The following is a 26,210-nucleotide window of genomic DNA, read 5'->3' on the forward strand; positions in this document are numbered from 1 at the left end:
CGATTAATCGATTAATCGTGGCAGCCCTAGTCTCGACTCGGCCCAGCCCTTAAAAGTTTTGGTCTTGACTTGCTCTCTGGCTAGGTGGTCTTGACTACAACTTTACAGCAGAGTCTGTTTCTGGGAACAGATTCAGTTTATTATCAAATGTTTAAACAACCCAGAGAACTTGAAATATTTGTAAACATTTGAGGACACACCCTGCACTTGTGTCCATGCCATACGATGAGTCAGCACCTCCTATATGCCAGCCCAGGCCATCTATCCAAACTAAGCGTATTAACGGCCACTTGGTCAAACTGACATCATGACAGATGATGACTCCTTGATGAGCAGATCTCGTTTTGCTGATGTCCYATAAAAGATCATGGAGCTTGTGGAGTCTTTTAATGTTATCATCCTCCCAGCATCATTCAGGCCCTTTTTTTAGAATTATGCCACGCAGCAAAAGTCATAAAATTTCGATGGCTCGGCATTGTTTACTGGTGCACGCCAGGGTAATTACGCAGAACTGCGAGAACAATAAAAACGTCCCGCCTGATGTATGAAACTAAATTAAAGGCTGCAAGAAGGGGACCGATTGAGGTTWTGACATTCAGGAGTAAAGATTTCTGCCTGAAACAAAGGCTTTTCAATAAAACACATTTGTTGAATGAATAAGGAGAATGATGGATTTACATTTTGTGTTGAACGTAGAAATGATTCACAACTTTAAATCATAGCTGATGAAGATTGAGCATTAAATTGTATGCAGTGCTCAGGAGGGAAATAGCCATAACTATTTGTTTAAATGTGTCATTTGAGCTGGGTAAAATTAGTCCCTTTAGTTTGATAGGGACTTAATTAAAATGYGAGTCATAAAATAAAGGGTGAACAAAATGGTTATTTTTTCTGCCTTGTTTTAAAGGACCCAGCTTCAACCTGTTTCTTTATTACCACTGGCAGAGAATAAATACATTACAGGACATTTAGTGAAATTTTGTACCTCAGTAATGAGCTAAARATGTGAAAAACTAAACATTTTTTCTTATTTTTAGTAGTGAAGACGGTTCTTTGCAAATTAGCAACTAAGGTAACTTGTAAAATCAAAATGAAAAAGTCAATCTCTTTTAGACTCGGCTTATTCTTGATAAAACAAATTACAGCTATAGATTGTTTAAATAATCAGATTAATAAGTTCATATAGTTGTTCTGATTCTCATTTAAAGAAGCAGCTTGTAAAAGTAAGACCAAATGTGTCCCTCTTTTACAAAATCTCATTTTTTTCATATTTCCCCACAGATGCTACACCACCTGTGTTAGTTTTTTAGTGACTTTGTGTGTGTGTGTGTGTGTGTGTGTGTGTGTGTGTGTGTGTGTGTGTGTGTGTGTGTGTGTGTGTGTGTGTGTGTGTGTGTGTGTGTGTGTGTGTGTGTGTGTGTGTGTGTTGTATACCTTTTAATAAATCAGCTCGGTGTAATTGCAGGCATTAGTTTTACTCCCACTGAAGCGCAAAGATCTCTGATTGTTTTAATGAAGAGGAATTGATGCAAACTGAAGCACAACTGCTCTAGTGATGTAATTGTTATGTGCTGGACATGCAGTGTTGTTTTGTGTGTTAGTTTTGCTGGTCCCAATATKATCATATTGGATCTATTATTGATCAACAGAAGGTTTTTGAAGATTTTGTCTTCCTCAGCAGTAACAGATATCCTCTGCATTYACCAACTTATAAAATTTATAAAATAAATGGAGTATGAACAACATTTGAAGTGATTAAATGTTGTGTAATTTATGTAATCAGAGAGAGTCACAAACTTGGTGGGATAAAAAACACCAGCTGAAAGAGAGAGAAAAGGCCAGGTGACGGTTGATTGGCTGCTTAATTAGAAACTCAAGAAGCGGACCAYCTTAAGCTTGATGAGCAGGATCTGGTTTAGGTCAGCTGCTCTTGGGGTCCGTATTGACAAGGGGTGGGAAGGTGTAGGCTCTTATCTGTGTTGTTTAATTTGTCCCTCTCACCCCTGGAGTGCGCTTCACTTCACATGTGACACATTGATTGACTGAGATTGTCCTTGAAAGTTTTCTGGAAGCAGCACACCGTTACTTCCTCCATCAAGCTCCATTACTGCTTCTGCTTTTGACTTCATCACCACTTTACATACATCTCAATTTATTTAAACAAAGATAACTATTTTTGCTGTTATTGTGATTGTCTTTAATATGTAGTCTGGTCAGGAGTTGAGGAGTTTTTGAGTGCCTGCTGCTATCAGGCATTTTCATCTACAGTGAGAAGCTTCATAGCATTCACACTATTGAGAGCGTTTATTCTTCTGTACTTTTTTCGGCAGCTATTTCACTTTTTTAGCCACTTTTTTTGTCATTGAAAATGAAGGGAGCTGTTTTCAACATCCTTAAAATCTTTCAAACTGTTTCTAAATCTTTACAGCGCCTTACACATTTTGTTCCAGTTCTACTCGTTTTCACTTTGTTTGCAAATTTTAGCAAGTTTTTGATGATTTTAGTTTTTTCTGCTATTTCAGATAAAATTCAGCTTCTTTCTGCTATTCTTCTGCTTTTTTCTACTTTTTTGTGTTTTTTCCTTAGTTTGTGCTATTTATGCTTCTTACAGTTGTTTTCTGCTATATTCAGCTATTTGCTGCAAATCTAGCTAATGTTCAGCTGTTATTAGCTGAAGTTAGCTTTTTAAAGCTAAATACACATTTTTAAAGCTATTGCAACTTTTTTATGCCAAGTTCAGCAAACGTGTGCTCCTTATACTAATTAAAGAATTTCCAGCTACATTTTTACTACAAATTTTCACTTTTTTGTACTTTTATGCTTTTTTTTCTGCTAATTTTACAATTTCTTACACCACTTTCACTATCTGGGTGCTATATTCAACTTGTAGCTGCTACCTTTAGCTTATTTTTATGCAAATTTTAGCTTATTTTATGTTATTTCCACTTTAGATCTGCCTACTCTTCTGATTTTTTTTCTGTTTTTGTGCTTATTTCTACTAATTTGTACTATTTATGCTATTTACATATGTTTTCCGCTATATTCAGCTATTTTAGCGTTTAGATTTTTCTGCTATTTCAACTCTATTTTGCTCCTTTTTGCTGTTTTTCTACAAATGTAGGTTTTTTTGCGTCTTTCAACTGTTCAGATTGTAGTCACACTAACACTTTTGCTATTAAAAWTTTTCAGCTCAATTTCAGCAGCTTTTCAGCTTAAGTTTTCAGCAAGAAGCGTTCACACTAGCATTTTCGCAGGAAATGCAATTTCTCTAGTTTTTGCTTGATTTTTCCATAAAAAGATTTTATCATGTCTTGATAGGCATGTCTGTAGTCCTGTCTCGTTGCCTTTTTTGCTGCTCAGCGGAATTTGAAACTGGAGGCAGATCTGTAAAATTTGCCATAAAAATTTCTTTACTGAATTGGCTGTCTTCAGRCCTCCATATTCTCTCAACAACTGTGGTTTTTATTGGAGACAGAGACGGATAAAAAAAGGAGACATAGGAGGAATTTAAATGAGACAGAAATACTAGACATAAAGAAATAAAACATCCCAAGAGATGACCAACAAAAACAGTTGAAAGCATAGAGAGGTAAAAAAGGATGGATGTGAAATAYGTGGCAAAACGCGGCTTGAGAAAGGATTCTTCATCCACAGAGTACAGATCAGCAGAAGACAGATTCCTGACAAAGATGGATCTGAGGGGTGAATGAGGCGTACCTCCAGCAGATGGTTGTCGGTGCTCGCTCTGAGTAATGGCTGCATCAGCCATCACCCACCAGCTAACAAGAGGAGAGCCCTACAGCTGTTTGCCTTGTACATAGTTGTTTACCAAGCGCTCAGGCCAGATGAGCTGAGCCTAAATTAAATTTGTTAATGCTGCATTAAGYATCAATATTAGAGGAGCTTGGAGAGTTTCAGTGTCCTCCACGTGTGTCTGCAGCTTTACGGCWATTTATAACTCAGGATGTATACTGTAGTGGTTTTTATTTCACCAGTTGAGGCGTTTGCTGGTGTTTTTTGTCTTTTAAAATACATTTATCCTTTTGAAATGAAGCGCATGCTTCRCCTCAGTCCAGTTAAACCCAGTCATTGTGATAGATATCTTCTCTGTGACCCCACGTGACCCAGCTCTCGCCTCCACAGCAGGAGCAGTAGCTGTGAGAATCTACTCCAAGAGACTGTGCTGCTTTTTCACCTCCTGCCACACTTTTCTGCGCACAATTCATCTAGCTCTATTCATATCACATAAACGGGGTCAAACGCTGTATCTGGAGTATTGAGGGAAGTTATTTCAATGACTTATGCCAGGAGGGTAAACATCAGAAAAGACAGTCTCGGTGCATTGTAGACCAAGAGTAGAAGGAACCTTAAAAAAAACGACGTCTCCGGTTTTTCTCTTCATGTTCTAAAAGAAAAATCAGATGTTTAATTATTGATCACTTATAAAAGATGTGCAAGTGTTTATTTTTTGATTAGTTATTTTAAACCCCAGCTGTTTCCATTAAATTTAAGTTCAGTGACAAATGAATAAAGTTATGATCCACTGACTTAAAATGGAACCAGTTAACTTAATAAAAATTCAAAAGAGACCGTTTCATTGGCTGACATCAATCTGTATGCAATTATCTTTGTGGCTTATGTAAATGTCCTGATTGAAATTTTATGCACCATAATTTCATGGCTTAATTCCAGGTGTTAAGAGGGACAGAAGGATGGATGGGTCTGGTGGGAGGGTTGAATTTCATCAGAACTTCAAAGCAGATGTGGAAATGTGCCGAGGGACCCTCCTGCCTCGACTTGTCATTGCCTGTCTGTGCGCTCAGTTTTCTTTAATATAACGAATATTCTTTCAAGCGATTATCTTTAAGAAGCCAAATATAGATCACCGAACCGCAACACGATCGCACCCTTCAAAACATTTAGCCTCCTTCACTTTCAGCTCGCAGAAATCCTCGCGCTCGCGCAGCCCAACACTCAAAGCTGAAATATTAAACGGCCTCCTTTGAACTGTCAGAATGTATTGTTTTCCTACAAGCTCTCCTTTTGTCATCTCTGTAGCTTTTACAGCCTTTGTCAGCAGTTTACTGCGCAGCCAAGGTCGTTGCTATTATTCCAGCAGCCTCACACAAGCGTCAGGACCACAGCAGAGCTGCTCCAACAAAGAAAGGTCATTTCTCCCTCAATGTTGACGACTGCGTTTTATCTTCAGTTTGAACCTTGGCGAGCGTAACAATTCTGGAGAACAAAGAGCTGCACGTTGGGTGTGGTGACTCATAAGGCCCCATTAGGGCTCAATATATTTTCAGAATTTATAAACAATGGCCCATCGCTTCCGTAACGTCCTCTGATTTTTAGCTTTTAGTGCCAATCACTCACTTGTGTACCATTTTAACCAAAACTCCTTCATTTATTTATTTTTGGGGAAGACCTGCTTGTAAAGACAGCTAATTTACTTTTCAGAAAGGTCAAATGAATAATCTCAATTTCACGATGGAAAAGTTCAAAGAGAAGGTTGAGGGATAATTAACCTCAGCCTGAAGCTAACGAGCGCTCACCATCCCTCGTCTGAGGCTTACATTTCAGATCTGCCTTAGTGACAACTCAGGGTGAGGGTCTTTGATAGAAAATATAGGTTAAATACACGAGGAGCGGATCTTATTAGTGCGTCCCCACGAGAACAGTCTGTTTGATGCAAACTTTTTTTTTAAACCAAGAGGAATGGGAGAAGATCCTTTAATAATCCATGGTATTTTAAAGAAGACATATTCTCACTCTCCTCTCTGGGTAACGAGGAGAATCCAATCAGATTTAATGAAATAACAGATCTGAACCAATTTAATATATTTTAAAGCAGGCTACAGGACACTCATCATCTGGGATTTGATTTGATTTTAAACAAGCTCTGCTCAATGATGAAGACGTTTCAGTGCAGCACATTTTATGCTCTTTGATCACTGAAAGAAAAAAAACTGATTATGGGTTTGGTCCCTCTGGATTTTAATGCTTGCTTTTGTAATATTTCCGTTTTTTTATATTGGAGAGTTTATTTTGACAATGGATTCATTTTTTTGTGTATGTTTTTATAAAGAATAAAAAAATAATGCCCTCAGTTCTCAGTGGTTTTGACAATAATGGTGTTAAAAACTTACTATTTTTCTCATTAATATTCAGCTCTAACCAATAGCTTCATGACATTCATTTGAATTTGGTTAATACATTTATTTATAATATATAATAATACATATATTTATATGTATTTATGATACAAATATTTCTTATTTACACTATATTATATGTACCAGTATTTACTAGCACTCAACCTTTTTCTGATCAACTGTTGTTTTAATCAATGTTTTACCAAACATAATTGTCTTTTAAACAACTTTATAAAAGTTCCTCCTATTTTCTTTGTAAACAGAAAACTAGTAAACTATTTAATAATAAAATAAAATCCCCTTTAAAGAAAAGTAAAACTTTTAGTCACAAAAGCACAACAGTTGTTCCATTCAAACATTAGCTAAGTTTACCGAGCAATAACTGGAAAAGCTTTGTGGATTAGTATTAGAGAAATCTGTCCTCTTAAACTAATTTGCACAGTTATGTGTTATAGGTGCCTCTTTTTATTAATTAATTAATTTTTTATATATTTTGGAGTGATAGTTCTGTATTTTTTAAGGATCAGCATATGACCAGGCTGCCCTCCTGCCTGCACTCAGAACAGCCTGTCCCATCCGGACAATATGTAGATTTTGGCAGAAAGGTGAAACACAACATTCAGCAGTCTTTTTTTTTTTTTTTTGCTTTCACAAAATAGTTTTATTGGTAAAAAATAGAACTACTTGCACAAGCACATTGAGACAACCGTATCAGAACTTGTGAACATCATCACAAATATGCTCTGGCAAAGTAAGAAGTGCTAAAAGCATTCACAAAAATAAGCTGCAGTTATCAAAATCATAAATCAACACCTCGATACAGTTTATGCAGGAGAGTTGTAACTCTGCAGACTTTTAGGACCAAGTCACGTTGCACTCTGGCTACTTGTAAGCAAATAAAATTGCGTGCCGATGATTAAGCTGCACAGCAACAAAGAAGAGAACTCTCTAGCTTCTGTTTCCCTGCTGAATCCAATCAGACAGAAATTGCTCCCTTTTTGTCCAGAGTGCCACTTGTGTTATGTATTTAAATTGGTCCAGAGAGCATGAAATGCTCAGTTATTTGAACCAAACTGTTGCCAAATAGTAATACAAATAAAAAGTGCACTGAGTAGTCTTCTTATAAAGAAGATATGGCATGAGTGTAGTGTCGTATCTCATACTGAAACAATCTTTCAGTGAAAACAAATTGTCCTAAAATCCTAGATGCTTGTGTACACAGAACAACAGTCGGTCAGATTTCCTGACTCGACTACGTCAACACTCGTGTCGTCTTCGTGAAGCGCTCACACCCGGTGAAGTCTCGCTGTGCTTTGGGGGAAATGAGGCATAAAGAGGATTTAAAATAACCCTCGAAAGCTGCACCGAACTGTACACAAGCATCTAGTTAATTTAGTTTGGCAGAACAAATCACAAATCCATAAAACATTTCTTTTTTTCAAATGCATAATTCATGTATAAACAACGCAATAAAAAAATAAACAAAGAATAACTCCAGTGAATAATAAAACCTGTCATCATGAGACAATTTGGCACATTCTCAAAACACATAATGTGTCAGTTTAGCTGATGACATGGCACATTCTTTACTTTGTTTATTGCATTTATCAGTTATGTTGCCTGGGCAGTGAGTTTTTGTCAGGAGGCCAGTTTGGTCGGCCGGGCGGGGGGGGCTGAGTCAGAGTGCGGCGGAAAGCTGGCCCTGCCAAGACCGCCAGTGATGCCCAGAAAGATGCTTGTGGTGTGCTGGCAGCAGCCTGCAGGTGGCGATCTGTGCTTAGCCATCTGCTCTCCCCCAGAAAGCTGCGTGTTTATGAGAGAGAATGAGAGAATGTGCAGTTCTATACATCGCAGCCTACAAGGACCCGTCTCAAACACAAAGACACACAGTCCTTCCTGACCCTAAACCGTAAAAGTGTACTCTCCTCCAGCAAGGTAACCATGAAAGCAAAGCTGTGCAAATGACATGCAAGCAGGTGGGGAGAGTTTTGTTTATGTGCGCTTTGCAAGAGGACACGCTTTCAACATGCATCAGTGTTCTCTCATGAGAAATCACATCCGTGTGACACAAGCAGGGCAGGGGTGAACGAGTTGGAAGGGGAAAAGGGAGATTGACTGGTAGGACAGTCGAGTGGATGCAATTTAAGACACGGAGACCTTACGCAGGTGGAGACTGGTAGCATATGCGCTCTGCTGACGCACTTGAAAAACAAGTCACATATGGAGAATGACTCAAACCTTTTTTAAGAGCCGGCTATCAGTTCGACTCGCAGGAAGCTTCTCGTCCTCTGCCTCAGCTTTGCCGCTGCGCCGCTAAATATCTGTTCATCCCCGTCTTGTATGGAATGTGAACGTCAGAAGAAGGAATAAATGAGATTAGTGAAAGTAATGTGAGCAGAAGCTCTGATTAAAGCGTACTGCATGCCATGACGGGTGGAAATAAAAAAAAAATGATGCCCCCTCAAACAGCAGTGACTGACAAGCGGCTCTCCCCCCCCAGACAATAAAGATACTCAAATACTGAATTTAGTTTCCATGGCAGTGCAGAGGCAGATGACAGGAATGAAAAGCACATTCAAAAACGCTGTATGTTTACTGGGTACATAAAAAGGCACACAAAAGCATGTGTAAGTACGTAGGTGTGCATGTCTGGGATGGATCGTGATGAGCAGCTGCTACTTACAGGCGGGTTGTGTCTACATGATAGAAATATGAAAAAGTCYACTAAGCAGTGAATCTATTCCTGCGTATTTCTCTCCGTCTCTCTCATATTTCCACCTGCGGGGAAAGACACAGGCATTGGTCTGCCTGCAATTATTATTTTCTGTTTTTGAGTTAAATCCATCAGAGCAGCCCACTCTTCCTCCTGACAGTCCTCTTTCAACAGTTACAGCAGGGTTATGTTTCTACAGCTTTTCAGGCACAGGCATTTTGTGGTTCAGTCTTCTACCAAGCATTCCACTTTTTAAAATACGCAGACAGGCTCCATACAGCATGCTCTAGTGGCAAAAATATCAACATCCTTCTAGCAGCTAACAGAAACACGACCATTTATTTCAATCCATTCCAGGTTGCATTCTAGTAGATACGAAAAACTACAATGGCTTCCTATGAAAGGGGATTTTAGACACTGCACTCTGCATTTATATTGCCTAGTTTATCAAATGAKAGGGTACTGATACGAGCGATTGTAAGTAGCAGCTAAATGATTGCTTATTTCCTTTCAACTCAAACCTTTGGTGAGAGGGGAGAAAAATCTACGCGGAAGGTTTCCGTTTTTGCTCAATCCATTCCCTAGGGAGCGCTTATTGTGATTTACTGATGAAGACTGCTTTTAGTTGGGGCTTCCTTCGATTCTGCAGCAACATATCCTGGCTCCTTAAACATTCTCCTTGTTTGTTCCAAGGCGCTGCTTAGGGAATTCCTCCACTGCTTGTGCTTGCAAAACAGGAGAAAATAAAGGAGACAAGCAAGATGGAAAAGAAGAGATTAATTCAAAGTTGTTGCCCTCCTCTCTCCTCGTTTCTCCACCTCAGTCTGGAGTAAAATCCAGTCTTTAGCATGTGATGGTTTCCCCCTCAGGCTTGTCTTCCTTTAGCCGTTTGTTGCGCACACAGCAATGCTTTTTTACACATAATCCTGCAGGCTGTAGCCAGTTTTATTGTCTAGTGGGGAGAGAGAGCAGTACTGGTGCTGGAGCTCCTGCTGCTGGAGCAGCTGTTGCTGCTGCTGCTGGAGCAGCAGTTTGTCAGGTGGAGGAAGCAGAACCAARTCTTGAGGACCGTGCCTCTTCCCCGAGCAGGACAAGCAGAAGATAGACCCCCCCACGAAAAGGAAACCCGCCGAAACAAAGGCCACGTACACAGCGCCCCCGGGCTCGAACTTATTGCTCTCGGGCACGCTGGAGTCCAGGAAGTTGGTGATGACCTCGTTGGTGAACCAAGAAGCGGGCACCAGGCACAGAAAGCCCGCCGCGACGAAGCAGCCACCGCTGGCGATGGCGGCGTGCCGCTTGGAGCGCCGTCCGCCCCCCCAACGGGTGCATTTCAGTCCCAGGGACGCAAGGCAGAGGCCCATGGCAGCCAGCACGCAGCACAGCACCATGGTGGTGCGAGCAGTCTGCAGATACGCAGGGAGGGAGAGCACCGAATACTTAAGTGTGCAGCTGAACATGCCGGTGCTGTACCAAGTGCAGTCCATCCACAGTCCCTGCATCTGGGAGATCGCTGTGATAATGTTGGAGCCCACATCCGCACTGACCTTCCAGTTAGGCAGCAGGGTGGCCACCGTCGCCCCCATGATGCCCAGCAGCGCCAGGACAAATCCAAAGATCTGCATGCCGGTGGATGCCATGCTGCCGCCTCAGCCGTTGTCGTCTCCAGGCAGCATTCACCCAGCAYCAGCCGGGCTCGTCCACCCCTCCGTGCACCTGCCCTTTCTCCCCCTTCTTTGGTGGTGCACCAGCTGCCAGATAAATCCTCCAGTTCCTCAGCTGCAGATCCACTGGACTGAAAGAGAGAGATCAGAAAGAAGAATTGAAATGAGCGTGTCTCTGTGCTCTCTCATCTTTGTTTTTTCCCTCATCATATTCACCTCACACTTTTCTAGCTGGAAACAAACTACAGCTTGAGCCAGTAAGAGCTGACTCTAGCTAACAAAGCACAAGGGACTGCTGTGCATCTTCTATATGCTGCCTTCTCGCATGCTYCAGAGTTGTTATTGGAGAAATGAGTTTGATAATTGCAGTGCTTAAAGCTGCAGCGTCCTCACCTCACTTATCTACTCTAACTCCTGCACTTTCATCCCAATGCTGTTCAGCATCTGAAAAACCTGAAGCCAAGCTAAACACTTTAGATGTGTTTTAAGATCAAATGCAGCAATAATTAAAATTTTGCCTTATAAATGTCGGTGTTTATCTTGATCCAACAACTGAGTGAGGTGGGGAACAAAAAAAAAAACAAAAAAACCAGGGAATTTAAAATAATCTCTTACCCCGGCTGGTGCAGAGCTGGAGCCGACGTGTCACGCTGTTCGCAGTAAATCCTGTAAACACTCTGTGAGAGACGACAGGGTGCTGCTGGTGGTGGCGAGGGGGCGAGGAGGACGTTGCACCCCGGACCACGGATCCATTCAATCCATCCATTTCCTTAGCAACAGCGGCGGGAGAGAGACCACACAGGCTCGGCCGGAGCCTGGGAGAAGTAAGCGTAGCGCAGCCGCYGTCTCCCCCTCTTTCTCTTTCTCCTCCTCCTTTCATTGCTCGGCTCTTTCTCTCTCTCCTCACGCGGTGTGTGTGTGTGTGWGAGWGTGTGTGTATGTTCTGCCACACAACTTCAGCAACGGTTATACAGCAATCTACTGTAATCTCTACAGCTGGGGCATGAGCCTTTATTCGAATGGATTAACAGTTATTTTAACGTCTACCGAGCACATTTACTTCTTGAAATACTTGTTTCTTTGTTTCATCTGTRAAATAGTTTTTATTTAATTGTTKTGTTTTGTTTTTTATCTGAATAATCCCACCACTAAATCACAAAATATCGACAATCAAAGCTCTTAAATAGAAATCGGCTCGTTTAATGAACCTTTCGRAATTATTTTATTGGGTTCATCTACAACTGATTAACTTCTGCCAGTCTGCCCAATTCAAGATGGCTGCCGCAGATAATTGACCTTTAATCAAGACAAAAATGGCTTCAACTCAGTTTTACAGCCTTTAGGCTAGAATTTGATGTGGTAGTAGTTGAGCATCACCCAAATACTCCGTATGTAATGTAGGGTCAGCCGGTCTGTCTGTTAACAAAATTTCTTTTGAAAAACTGGACAGATTTTAATTAATTCAGTTTAAATTTGAGTTTTTAGTTTAAATCTCTGGTTTAAACTAAAGGCTGTGAGCGATATGCATTTGTTCAATAAATGCAATTTGCACTGCAGACTTAGTCTACAGTTAGGTGATTAAAACGTTTTTTAARTCAATTTGAAAGTATTCCACTACTATTGACTGAAAAACTACTTACTGGTAAGTGATTATTATCTAGTTTAATATCCCGTGTTACTTCAGTGTCAAAAATGTACCTAATAGAAGTAAACCAAATTAGAGTTGGGTTAAAACCTGTGTACAGAATAGACCCTAACTGCCTACAGTGTTTGCAAATGCCAATTTAAAAAAGCCTACATTTGTTGCTTTACTACATTTATCCAACAATTTCACATTGTTAACTTAAATTTTTATGCAACTGATAATATATTCTGTTTAGTATTTWCCCCCCACACCACTAAATATTAAACCACCAATTTTTAACCTTTGGCTTCAAGGCTAATAAAACCTAAGAACATTTCTGAAATCACAGGAAAATCTAATAACTTGTATCCAAACTTTGGTGTGGTTTTGATCATTTCAGAATCTTCAAAATTTTGTTTGCAAAAGYGTAGCAAAATTATTTCAATTAATCTTCTCCAGCAACACAGCAGCCATATGTTTACACTCTGATGTGTTAATATTGAATTATTTCACACTTATCCATACACCAGTGTGAGCATATCAGCTTTAAATTTTACAGAATGTGCTTTCATATACTTGTAGTTTAAATAAATGGCYATATTTGTGCATTTGGTTAATTTTATTAACACATCTTATTATTCAGAACTTAAAATTTAAGCCTGTCACTATTTTCATAGTAATCTTTTGATAGATGTTGTTTTGAAGTCACAGATAAATATGATTTAGGATAACTTGTATCTGTATGAATTGTTGCTCAAGAAGGAGTTATTTTTTTGTTTTTTGTTATTTGAAGATTATTGTTTGAATATTTTTTTGTAAAAAGAGGCAGATATATGATTTTTCTTGTTTCTGCTGCCTTTCATTTAATTTATGATTTGTTTTTCTTGTTGTATATAGAATTTGTTTTGTTTTTTAAAAGAAATTAATAAACTTTATAAACTAAATTAAATAGGAAGTACCAATTTCCCCCCATAAAACAGACAACTTTAGTATTTTTTTAAATAATATATGATGTGTGGACCTTATTTGTATATTGCTGCTTAATCAGTACCATTATGTTGAGAAATGGATCGTGTCTGCACCAACTTGAATCTGATCATGTGTATGATTATATAGAATTTGTTTTGTTTTTTAAAAGAAATTAATAAACTTTATAAACTAAATTAAATGGGAAGTACCAATTTCCCCCCATAAAACAGACAACTTTAGTATTTTTTTAAATAATATATGATGTGTGGACCTTATTTGTATATTGCTGCTTAATCAGTACCATTATGTTGAGAAATGGATCGTGTCTGCACCAACTTGAATCTGATCATGTGTATGATTATAATGTGGAATCGATGTACATTTATGTTTAGACATGCATTGTTTTGCATCATTAACTGGAACATAAAGTTTTGCAGCATATTGTTAATAAAAGAGCTGGTAATTGGTTTTATATGATGAACTGTTTGTGTGCTGTTCTGGATGGAGAAAACATTCTCTGCGCTGTAATGTAAATGAACAGAATTAAAGCCATCACATTTCTGCATCGAGCAGTGGTAATCATAATGCAGCGCTGCTGTTGCTACAAGATAAGAACTGACAGAGATGTGAAGTCACGATAATATTTCCAATCACGGCCTCGCTGCACAGCTGGGAAGGGTAATCTAATTTAGACGGAAGAAATAGCTGCTGTCATTAATATTAAGAGAATGGGTCAGTCTAAGTCTTCTGAGGCTTTGTGAGTTTATGTGGCGAACCAGAGGCCAGAGGAGCATGTGTACCCCAACATGCCAAAACTGACCCTCCCCAGAGCGTCGTCTTCATCAGTCAGCAGGAGGCTAAAACTCACAGCTGCTACCCTGTCTCTTCCTCCTGTCTGCAGAGGACATAACAAGGAAGGGAGTGGTTATAGGGTGGCCTTGATTCATGAATGACAAAGAGGACAGAATAATGACCCTGTGGGGAGGTAAATCGACCACAATTAATAAATGTTTTTTGTTGCATGCACTAATGAGCAGCAGCAGCTCACGGTAGGAAATTATCAGTTATTAGTTGCATCAGCGTGTTGTCTTTAAAGACACTGGTGGCAACTGATTTGTTTACTTATTGATTTGTTTGTTCAATTTGACTCCTCGCCCTATATTCGTCTTTTCCCACAAACAACCCCCCAAGAGATCCCTTTTTCAAAATGCGACGTGGCCAGATTGTGGGATGGTGCACACTGCATTACTTCCAATTTGATGTGGGTTTCAACCTGCAGCAGCTCAACATCCACAGAGCTCCTTGTGGGATACCACTGCAGCAGGAGGAGACATTTTTCCTCTTTCCTGCAGACACACTACGGCCGGGCACGTGCGATCGCTCTCCTTGTAACAGACAAGATCTTAAGTGCTGATGCTGTGTTGTTCTTCTGGGAGTAAGATAAATAAATAACTAGATTATCCAGGGAACAGATGAAAAGGGAAGAAAAAAAGTGCAAGGAGAGGGGCAAAATGCAGTTGACGTAACACTCTGTAAGTGCAGACGTGTGATGCTACGATGTGCGATGGGCTTTTTGTAAAGTGTGGTCCCCTTTGTTTTATCACCCTACAGCAGAGCTCTGGAGCCTTTCTGCAGCATAGCTMTGAGACGCAGCCAAATCGGCCACACAGTCTTTTTGCCCACATGAGGAGCTTTTATCGATCAATTTGCATTTTCCTCTTTTATGTCTTCCCCTGCGTAATTGGTTTTCTGTGCTCATCGTCTTGCAAGGGCCGTTTGTTCACAGTTTCGGATGCAAGGTGTTGTCTGGTAGCTGTGATGTTGCTATCAACACTGGTTTTTTGTGTGTGTAGGGTCTGGGTTTAGATTTCTTCATGTTTCTGGCAAATCTTTAACTTGAAATTTCCCAAGCGTACAATGCGAATGACATTTATATCTTTTAAAATACGCCACTGAGATATTTTCCCATGCTGTCTGTTTTTTTTTTTTTTGGCATGGTAAAGTGCACATTCTAAGGCAAAGTTTTTGCTTTTCTGTGACGAAAGCATCTTTCAAGCGAGCAGATCTTGTTAAAGACTATGGTGTCCTCTGTGCATGTCGTGAGCCAATTCTTTTTGGTAAATATGCTGTAGGAAGCCAGTCAAACCCATTTCCTCCTATACACCTTTGGCATTACCCTGGTATTTTCTGTGACACCGACTGCTGCCTTCTCTTCTCGATGAAGGTAGCTTCTTCCACTGATGTAATAGAGGTTGTCTTCTCAAGGTATTGTCATGATTAATGCAGCTCTTACTGCTTTGGTTGCACGTTCTCTGTGAGCTGCTCTCTCTTCCCTGGCTGTTTATAGCTTTCTTCCATCCCCCTACTTTTTTTTCTTCTTCTTTCTCCAAGCACTTCTTTATGTAAGCACAAGCGCTGGTGGTTCAGGTGGTGCCCCGGGGCCCCTGCCATCTCATCTTGGTTACGCTTAGAGGGACATGACAAATTACTCCTCGCGCCCCATCGGCCAAGAACTCACCAAGAAAGACACATCGGAGGTGGTATAGGAGAAAATGGACCTGGGGAACCACAGGGCAAAGCTGGAGTAATAGTTTCCTGCTGAGCTTTGGGAAGGTCAAACATGAAATATGTTAATGCACAAGCATGTTAATATGGATGTCGAGGTTTAGTTCTCTAGTGGGACCAAAAATGGTTGAAAGTTGTGGACACAAGTAGATGGGTGACTTAGATGGAATCGGCTCTTATTTTGCTCTTCTCTTGAGCTTTAGCAGATGAATTACTTTCTATTTTCTAAGCAAGTTTCTGTTCATGGAAAATCCAATTCAAAACTGATTGTTGTTGTTAAATTAATTTAGAGTCAAAGAAAGCCGAATGAGTAATACAACTTTAAAAATAGTGACTTTTAGGGATGTATAGGGGTGCACCAAAAAATTGTTCTAAATTGGAATCGTGATTCTCATTTACAAAGATTCAGAATCGATTTAAAATGTCCCAATGTGAYGTCCTGACATCGTATGGAGCTGGTTTTGGAATGTATGCATGCGCAGAAAGCACCAAAACAAAGAAGAAACTACAAAACTGGAGGAAAGAGAGATTCAACTGACCCTGTCTTCATTGAATGCAAAGATTTGGGCTCATTTTGTTTTTTTACTGAATGAGTCTGAGTTTGACATGAGCTTCATTGTGTTCAAAATTTGCAAAATGAAGATGAAGCACTTTAGGAACACGACAAATGGGCTCACATTGAGTTTTGAATGAAAAAATTGATTTTGAATCGAATCATGACCCCAAAAATCTGAATCGAATCAAATCGTGACATAGTAAAAGATTCCCACCCCTAGTAGTGATTCACTCAAGCCCCGATTCGAATATCGATTTTTAAGTCCACGATTACGATAATTTTCAGTTTATATTTTTCAACAAACTGAGTTGTAGCCATTTTTTTCCCACCTGTATTTGCATGGGGACACGTGTTACATATAACAAATACAGAACACGATAACAGCCTTAGCTAGTTTGCAATGCTCGTCCCCAGATGGGCTTTTAACAATATAAAGTTTAAAAACAATAAAACAACATGAAAGATAAAATATCATACAATACAAATCCTAAAAACACTTAAAATATACCAGAATAAAATTAACAAGCCATCTTAAAATCATCACAGTTTACTGTTAACGGTGACTACAAATCTGGTCATTTTTAAGAAATTCCTTCAGTTTTAATCTAAAAATGTGCCAGTCTGGAATCGGTTTCAAATCCTCAGGTAAAGAATTCCACATTTTAATGCCTTGCACAGAAAATGCAGTTTGACCAAAATGAAAAGGTACCTTACAGTTCTTCCTTGATGCACCTCGAGTTACAGAACCTCCAGATTTAAGAGGAACCACCAGGTCACTCAGCACCAACGAAGCTAGACCATTCAAACATTTAAAAATTAAAGATACATTGAAGTATTTAATAAAACTATCAAAGGTCATCATATTCAGTTTTTYAAGAATATTAGAGTGTTGAAATCTAACTGATTTTCTATCCAAAATTTTAATTGTTTGGTTATAGATCATTTTTGTCCTTGTGTCAAGCTGTAACTGTCTGTTGTCTTCAAATTAAATTAAATAAATAAAAATGTCATCATAAATCCWTGTGTGACCAGAAGTTATCACGTACCAAGCTGAACACTGTCTTGAAGACATAACTTACAATGAAATCGATTCATTTATTTTTACCAGTCGATTCACAATTCAAGCAGCTATAATTGATTATTGATTGACTCGCGGTTGATTGTTACATCCYTAGTGACATTTGTCAAAGAATGTCCGACTCTCGTCTGTTTTCATTTGCAGCGTTCTCTGCTACTTCAGTACAGCTGAAGAGGAGACAGCTGAACCACACGGACAGACATTTAAGCTGTTATTTAGGGTCAGGAAGCCAGTGTCCCTCCTATAATTAGTTTACTCTGTAAAGGTCGAGGAAGTTAGAAGTTTCACAGAGTTAAAACATGCTCAGAACACCTCCAGATGCAGGGCCAGGTTACATTGTGTGATTTAAGATTGAGTTTCCTTGCATGTTGAGGTTATCAGAGAGAGAATTAATGACAGGCAGTGGGATATATTACAGCGGCGCTACCTAGTCGAGCCATGTAGCAAGGCCGTTCATAAATCATAGTTGCGAAATGACTTGGACAACCTAAGGGGTGAAATGCTGCCTGCATAGTTCCAATATCGACTTTTCCTCTTGCTCCTCTCTTAAATCATGAAATGTGGAATATAAATGGCCTAATTATTTCAACAGAGAGTGAAATTAAGGATATTCCTTTTTATTGCTTCTTCCTAGCCGATGGTGGTCTGTCTGATCTTGCGTTACTGAAGGATTAATAAAAGCATTTTTTTTTTCAAATCCAGATATAAAATCACGATCACGTTGATTTGACAGGTGGAGGAATTCATGTTTTTAATCCCTGCACCATGTCCTTTATTTAAAATGTAAATTAAAGGGACATTATTGTGAATGAACCCTGACGTCATCATTTATTGTTGTGGCTGACAAAAATCAACATTTAAAGTGAAATTATTTTACAGCTAAATACAGCTTGAACATTCCTGTTTCCACCTTCCTTGTCATAGCATCTGAAGCTGAACTGAATACTTTGAAGCTTTCTCTGTGCTGTTCCGGCACACAGCCTTCAGGGCTGTGGAGACAAACACTCCCCACCGCTGCCGTCCCATTAAACGCCACTGCGGCAGGAAGCTCAGCAGCATCTCTGGACTACACAGCGATCTATAGATCTGATAAGAGATAGTGCTGCATTATACAAGTGCCTCTTCTGTTGTTCAKAGGAAAGGGGCATCTTCATCTTTCATTAGAAATCGTTTGCACGCTCTTGGACCGTTTGAGCTTTCTCCCTCCTATTATCGCGACCAGCCCCGAGCTCCAAAGCAAAAGGCAGCTGTGAATGAGTGAGTCACACCATCTAGAAACCCAAGCAGTAGACGTGCATGAGGAGCTCCGCAGGGCTTGTGTTCACAACAGGAGGACTGTTGAGCTGAATTAGACGTCTTTTTATTTTACCTCTATGACGTGTGTGTAGGAGGGAAGGTTTGTCTTTAGGGTAATGTTTGTTTGCCTTTTAAAGTTCAATGAAACTGCGGCAATTACGTAGATATTCACTCGTTATCATCATCGTGCACACCTTTGCTTCCCCCCTCATTTCTGTGAGGTTTCATGTTTTTGCCTTTTTTAAGTTGTATGCTCTATACCAGAAAAAGTCATTTTTTYCCACTTCATTATCTCAAATAATTTCATTTCAGATGTAAGAGTAATTTATAAAAAAGCTTATTTTTGTCTGGCTCTAAAAAAACCCACTTTAAGCATCTTGAAAGACACTAAAAGCCAAAAAGCACTTGACTGGAATGAAATGTATTATTATTATTATGACTAACGCTGAGGAAATGTCTCCATGGAGCTCCATTGTTAGTCTGCTCAGCGTCTTGGTGTGTTATTCAGTTCAGTTCTCCCTCACCAGGGAAGTAAGGCTGTTACCTAAGATGGAAAGATAGACGGTCAGCTACTCTGCTCTGCCGCTCACTGTCTTTCGCTGCCATTGGTCCACATGAAATGGACCATTGCCCTGATTGTACAACAGCTCTAACATGCAGGGTTAAATGAAATCTGAAACACCCTTTGAAATATAACTGTTTCAACAGATTTCTGACATCTATGAAGTTTACATTGTTGGTTAAAGCGCCTGTGACAGCATAGTTTTGTGATAAATATGAATGTATTTTTGGAAAGTTTAAAATTATAGCATATTGCAAAATATATTTCATGCCACTGAGATGAACAGTTGTTAAGATATTCACGTGAGTTGCAACAGGAAGTGGTGTCAAAGGGGAACATCTGCATGTTAGCCACAATGGCTAACAGACTAGAGAAGAATCTGATGTTTCTTTGAATTATTTTGAGTCGCTAATCAAAGGGATGAAGAAGACTCAGATCAGAGTTCAAACCAGGGAGTTCCTCTTTTTAAAGAGTTCCCCTTTGATGTCACTTCCTGTTTCACTTTGGCCGTATCAAATTCAAAAGAAAAAATGTCAGTTACGTGACAAAATGGGTAAAATCAATGTCTGAATATTTTTCTTTGACTTTTTGTATTTGAAGGATATGCATGTCAGGTTTTAAGTTCTTATAGTGAACTAATTAAAGCCATTGTGAAAAAGACTGATGTATGATGGATAACTCGTAGTGGCATTATGTATTGGAACATGATTGGAATCAGCAACACCTGAGGGCGTATCTTTGTAGAAGGGTAATTTGAAGTAGAGTGTTTCAATCCTTACCCCCTCATGGCTCCAAACGAAGGGTTAAGAGGTAGAGTTAACACTGAGTAACGCTAGAAATTCAGAGTCAGCTTAAATCTCAGGCAGTTGTGGGAAYGGATCAGACAAATAAATGGCAGCTAAAGCTTTAGTTTGGGAATATTTCTGCTTGGTTGAATTTACATTCATTGCAAACATTATTCAAAAATATGCTTGTTAGGCTGAGCTTTGAAACCGAGGATTTAGAGGGGAATAGTTTTCTTTTTTTGTTGTTGCAACCTTGAAGGTGTTAAAAACAGTTCATTCTTTTCAGCAGGATGTAAGCTCTTAATGAAGCTCTCACTGGATCTGTTTATATTTGTTCTGTATTAGTTAGTTACTCAGTGGAAATGAGACTTCTGTTGACAGAAACTGTGAGGAAGTAATGTGGAGCTATCGTGAGTCAGGCTTACGGGTATTAAGGAACTCCCTGGTGATGCGGCGACGGCRAGGCTCAGTTTCTTTGGTCCACGCACAGGTGTTACTGTGGCAACTGGAACCCAGCAGCTACCCAGCCATGCTGCGTCACGCCACTTCCTGCCCCTCGGCTTTGTTTCAGCCCAGTGAGATGATCGCTCTCATTTTCTCTCTTTGTCTTACTCTGTATCTTTCTGGCCATTTGGCAGATGGGCATTCTTCTCCACACTTTGTATTCTCCTCTCTCATCACACCTGTCTGCTCCCTCAGACAACCCCCCCCCATTTCTACGAGCACACACTTCAATCCATTTTCAAGGTTTGTGCTAACTCTCCTGCTGTGATTTTCTCTCTGTGTAGGTGGATGTGGGAGTTGTTCACTTCACCCCACTGCCTCAAGCTCAGATTCAACAATCCTTCAAGCTGGTGGAGAAACTCGTCAGGAACGTTTTCCAGTTCCGCAGGAAGCATTGCCATAAAGGAATAGCGTAAGCATGATTATAAAACTCCATGTGACTGGCGAGGCCTCTATCCTCAGCTTCTCTCTCTTACTTTTTAATCTTAACTCATGTTTCATTCTCCTTCTACATTTTTCATTCTGCTCTCTGACAGCTGTGTCTTCATCTCATCAGTAATTACAGTGGCTTTAGATTGCCCCGCTCCGACAAAGGAAGACACAGCTTTTGATGCTTTTTGTAACCAAACCCTTAACAGTGAAGCAACTTCAGAGCCATGTTCAAAACAACAAACCCACTCCCCCACATGCATGTGATCACTGTCCATCACCCCCACGCTTGATGGGGAAGCGTATGTAGGCCCGGCTAACAAAAGAACGCAGGCTCGTGTGAAAGAGAGCAGCAATTATGAGTCACTGAGRTGGCACAGGAAGACCAAGCTGCACACTTTATATAACAGCAGCAGGTTGGCGGCCACGGCACCAAATTTGGAGGCAGAATTGGTGGTGAAGCACCTAAGAGCATCTGTATTTCACAGWGTGTGGAAATGGCTAATGTTTGCAAACCCACTGACACATTAAAGGCCTGGTGTTCCTTTAAAACATGCACGTTGCTTGCTGCTTTTCATGCCAGAGGTTTAGACTGAAATAAAAACTCTTCGAGTTGTAGCCATTTTTGGTGCAAATATTTCAAAATGTTGCTCGGAGTGTGTTATGAAACACTCTCAGCTTCTACTACATCAAATTTTGGCTCAGCTATTGTGAAATTGACTGAAATCACTGCAAAAAATGTCCATCCATCCATCTCTTACTCTTTTATAGCCAGCCAAAATGTATTTTTGATCTTGTTTTGAGACTGATAGCATGAGCAGAATGTGTTACATTATTAATGTTGTTATCCTGGACATTTTCTCCTAATTTGAGTCTGAATCTTCTCAAATTAAATGAAATAATCTGCCAGTGGAATAAAACAAATGCACATGGTAAGACGTCTTGAAATAAGGAGAATTTTCAGTCTAATATTAGTAATCTGACACATTCTGCTCTTGTTTAGTATATCAGTCTCAAAACAAGATCAAAAAATGTTTTGGCTGATGTAAGAGTAACACTTGGTTAGATGGACAGCTTTGCTGTGATTTTTAATTAGTTTATGTTAGTTCGTTGTGGCAGGCATCTTAAATTGTATTGACTTGAAATTTTAACCAGTTGTAATTGAACATCCAATGAAAGAGACCTATGCTTTTAAATCCTTTTTCACATTTAAATCATTTAGTTAGGATCTCTATGAAGTGGAACTGCAATGCTTTGGTCTAAATTCCACCTTATTGTAACTCCACAAGCCCCTCTTTCACTCCTTTTCTGAAGTTTGTCTCAGATCAACTTGTTTTGAGGCTGTCTCTTTAAATCCAAACAAGGCGCTTCACACACACACACCCCTCCGTCTTCCAGAGCGGTCCATTATAGTTTGTATAGACTTGTCCATCCAGCCTCACATGTTGGARCCAGAGTCTGACCCAGAGCCAGAGGAGAATGAAGATGATGAAATTGTAGTTCAGACCATATTTGGCGGATTCGTCACAAATAATTTGGCATAATAGTTAAAAAAAAGTCATAGAAAATAGGGAAAACCGAACAGGTTGAAAAATATGACCCAAAAAGAATAGAAGAGACTTAAGTTCAAATTTTCTTGACTCCTAAGACTCCAAGTACACAACAAAATATAATTAATGGCTAAAAAAGTGGATTTTAATGAAGTGTTCCCTTTAAAGGGGCAATATCATGTAAAATCAACTTTGAGTTTTATATCTTGTTATAATGTTATACGCGCATAAAAAACATGCCCAAAGCCTTGCTTTGACTCATTCATGCATGTTTGAGAAATCCTGCAGCGTTTTTAGGMAGCCATGCTGAGGAGCAAAACGACAGGTGGTGACCAGAAACGCCCCTGGAATGTGTCTTTAAGCCGAACTTCCTCATGGCAGCGCGCACCCCCCACCTCCCCACACACCCCGCCCATGAATCCTGCAGGCTCTCAGGTGAAAGTGAAACCTAACTGTCTGCTGAGCTCTCAACATTAGTTCTCATTCAGTGAAGCTCTTTTCAGATTAAAAATACCTTTGAGGAAATGTATTTTCAGATGCCMAGTAAACTGCAWCATRGCAGCCCCCCCMTCCCCCGCACTGAAATGGGCGAGACAGAAGCGGAAGGTGGTTCTTAAAGAGACAGAGGCCAATTTCAAGGGGTTTAGAAGAGGAAGTGATGAGAAGATATATTTTTTTTCAATTTAAACATAAAAACAGCATTTTAATAACAGCTAAAGGTGACAAATATACTTTATTATGGTATAGTATTTAAATATATGCCTGAGCATATAAAACACATAATATTGCCCCTTTAATCAATCAATTTGGTTCACAAGTTATTTTGGTAACAGACTGATACTCACACGTGTATTGATTTAGCTTTCAGCTGCAGTCAATTAGAAATTCAGACTCAGATGTTTCTAAAAATCTCCTGACATCACCTGACTACATAGCATGAGGGTGGACTAAAATTAAAAGTTCTCAGGCAGCTTTTCGTGTAATTTCAATTAACTTTTCAGATTTGAAAGCACTGCAGAGAGAGATCACTTCTTTCTGTTTGAATGTTCAGATGCCATTAAAACTGCACGCGTCATGAAGATATCAAAGTGACCTGAATGTTACGATTGGTTCCATCAAACCTTCTCACATCTCGCTCCGCAGAATGCTGTTTCCCGAGGCGCACCGCCCCGAGATGACGCAGGAGATGATGCAGAGGGCCGACGTGGACCCCGTCCTGCTTCCCACCCACCTCACCATCCCGCACATTCGTGCCTTAGCAGACGCTTACGCTGGGCTCTGCGCCGAGGAGCCCGGTCTCCTCAGCTACGAGTTCAGAGAGGAGCTCCGTCTGAAGCACGCGAGAAAGAAAAAACACTCAGATTCATCTTGAAGTGCTCCTCAAMCCTGCTGAGGAATACTGCCAGTCAACTTTCAGAGGTGGGCAGTAGCAGAAAAAGAAAAAAAATAATAATAAAAAAGCCTAAAACCAAGAGAGGCCCACAAATAGTCTGTTAGCAGATGGAAACAACACATTGCTCTTAGCTCTGACATTTCCACCTGGCATAGGCATGCATTTTTAAACACTCTTCCGGCACCCAGGGAGAAATAAGCTATTTGAAATACATAAATAGTGTAAGAGCACAATTTTCTTGGATGCGACATTCGTGTTTTTTGGAAAAAGGAAAAGAAAGCAGCCCCACGCTAGCTCCTGGCGAGTAAGTGTCTCTTTATGTCCCAGTTCTTTCTTCATTTCCATCCAACACCTTGTCCTGTGGGACCTGAAAGAAATGTCAGTGCTTTCAGGGTGATTTAGAGAACGAGAACATGGCAGCGCCACATCCAGGACATTTTTTTTTTTCTTTTTCCCTTTTCAAGTGTGCATTGCTTAGTCACTTGGGAGACGGCTCTTTAAAGGGGTAGAGAAACTGCTGTGAATTTGTCAGCTTAAAAGAAAAAGTCTTTTGTTAAATAAAACAAAAAATGTTTTAATCCTTTTTTATAACAATATGTTTATTGTGCTTTGGTTAGTTAATGTGAGATTATCTCAGCTTTGTTTCTCTTCTACTGTTCATCCAAATAAGCTCAATACTGTTGAGCTGTAAAGGAAGCAAAATGAAGAAAAYGAGTTTTGTTTATTAAGCCAGAAATATTTGTGTGTTAAGACGGTCAAAACGGTGAATAAATGTTGTTTATTGTTTAAGGATTCAGTCTTCCTCTTTGAATATTAGAAGAGATTGTCACCAGCAGAACACGGCGGTGCTGCACCCTGCCAGTGCGACAGATGGTATGTTTGGGTCGACTTGCCAGAGGGAGACTTCACTCAGTTTCGATGAGAGGTGGGTGATAATCTCTCGCTGCAATCGAGAATCGACACGGGCAGGAGCAGTGTGTTTGAGTTTTACATCTCACCCGCCCCCCCAGAAAAAATAAAAATAAAAAATCTAGATAAGTCTTTTGCTATGTGAAGCTTTTATTTTGATAAAGACACATTTTATTGGTGAGAAATTATCTCCTGCAAAGATAAGCAACAGGGTTGTTTTTGCATTAATGAGATTTTGTGCAGAAAAATTATTTGAGTTTACATCAATGCTGTCTGGTTTTAACATTGTATCTGCAACTTGACTGATACCTGAGCTGGCAAACAACAGTTAGAYGCCTGTAATTTAATTTTGGACGACTTAACATAATTTGATATCGGCTTAGGAAGGTGTTTATACAGCAGGACTAACAGAAACCACAAAAAGAATATCAGTGAGGGCCAAGACGTTCAGACTCAMAGAACAAGTCGAGCAGATTTTAGCTTTGTCTCACTCACTTCATGAGTTGCAGCCGTTTTGCAGGTTGTTTTGTTWAAACAATTATTGCACACTTTCAATATATCATATCAACTTCATTTCACTTCTCAAATATGACCGTGTTTGTCCCCTATATGATATATTTACCTGATATTTTTAATCCAAACAATCAATGATTTATGAAGGTAAATGAGGAAAATTTAACAAGGGTGCCCAAACTTTTTCATATGACTGTATGAATGTCACAGGCACTTTAATGATTTAGCATTAATGTTCATTTTCTGTGGCTGTTTTGTGTCATCTGTTGGCCTGATTTTGTTTTTTCTCATCATTTTGCTTCTTAGTTTATTAATTATGTATATTATTATTTTTGCATAATGCAAACTTATGTCTCCTAAGATCTATTTTTTTCCTTTTTAATGAGAATTTTTTGATTCCGTGATCTTTTGAATGTTTTCTCTTTTGGTTAAGCATCTTTGCCAAAAGCAACAGTGGTAGCTGCTGACAGTGAGAGAGTGAGAAAGGGTCATGAAATAGAAATGGTTTCTCTGTATGCCTGGCTGACAGCTCCTGTCATGCGCTGGCTGAAGCATTTGAAAACCTCTTCAAACTCAACGATTGGCTTCAGGCTGCTTTCACACAGCTGGAAACACACTTTGCAGTAAATGTACTGCTGCATGGCCAAAGCATGTTTAAACATAAAGCCACGGTCCTAACACATGTGATCCTGAAATACGTTTTGTCAAGTTTCAGGAATAATTTAAGATTTAAGTTGAAGAGGAATTTCAGAARTCTTGACCTGGATTTTGAGTTTTAAAAAAAATCCCATATGTGGCAATTTTGTGGCCCCTCACAGTTTAAATATAGTCTTTAAATGCTAAGATATGTGAAAATTTGCTACAAAATGCTACATTGCAGTGGCATTTTGAGTGAGTAAACAGCATTAAAGCATATCTCCTAATGATCCCTATAAAGGGGCGGCA

At 39.6% G+C, this 26,210-nt stretch overlaps 2 protein-coding genes across 4 annotated transcripts in view; one reads left to right on the top strand and one right to left on the bottom strand.

Annotated features, from left to right (window-relative positions):
* The window catches only part of tfb1m (transcription factor B1, mitochondrial), a 28,879-nt gene extending 4,244 nt beyond the window's left edge, over positions 1–24,635 (top strand). For all 3 annotated transcript variants that reach the window (XM_014010622.1, XM_014010638.1, XM_014010631.1), the window contains exons 7-8: positions 20,756–20,883; positions 23,594–24,635. In XM_014010622.1, the coding sequence (XP_013866076.1) occupies positions 20,756–20,883; positions 23,594–23,822 (357 nt within the window). In that variant the 3' untranslated portion in view covers positions 23,823–24,635. The remainder of the gene's footprint in view (positions 1–20,755; positions 20,884–23,593) is intronic.
* On the bottom strand, positions 7,754–11,352 carry LOC106519110 (claudin-20). The gene is made up of 2 exons (XM_014010649.1): positions 11,148–11,352; positions 7,754–10,663 (listed from the first exon to the last, which is right to left on the bottom strand). Exon 2 carries the CDS (start codon positions 10,506–10,508, stop codon positions 9,783–9,785), a length of 726 nt encoding a protein of 241 aa, XP_013866103.1. The 5' UTR covers positions 10,509–10,663; positions 11,148–11,352; the 3' UTR covers positions 7,754–9,782.
* Positions 24,636–26,210: the final 1,575 nt, after the last annotated feature.

This window comes from Austrofundulus limnaeus, unplaced genomic scaffold (genome assembly GCF_001266775.1).
Source record: "Austrofundulus limnaeus strain Quisiro unplaced genomic scaffold, Austrofundulus_limnaeus-1.0 Scaffold2, whole genome shotgun sequence".
In the NCBI taxonomy this organism is placed as follows: Eukaryota; Metazoa; Chordata; class Actinopteri; order Cyprinodontiformes; family Rivulidae; genus Austrofundulus; species Austrofundulus limnaeus.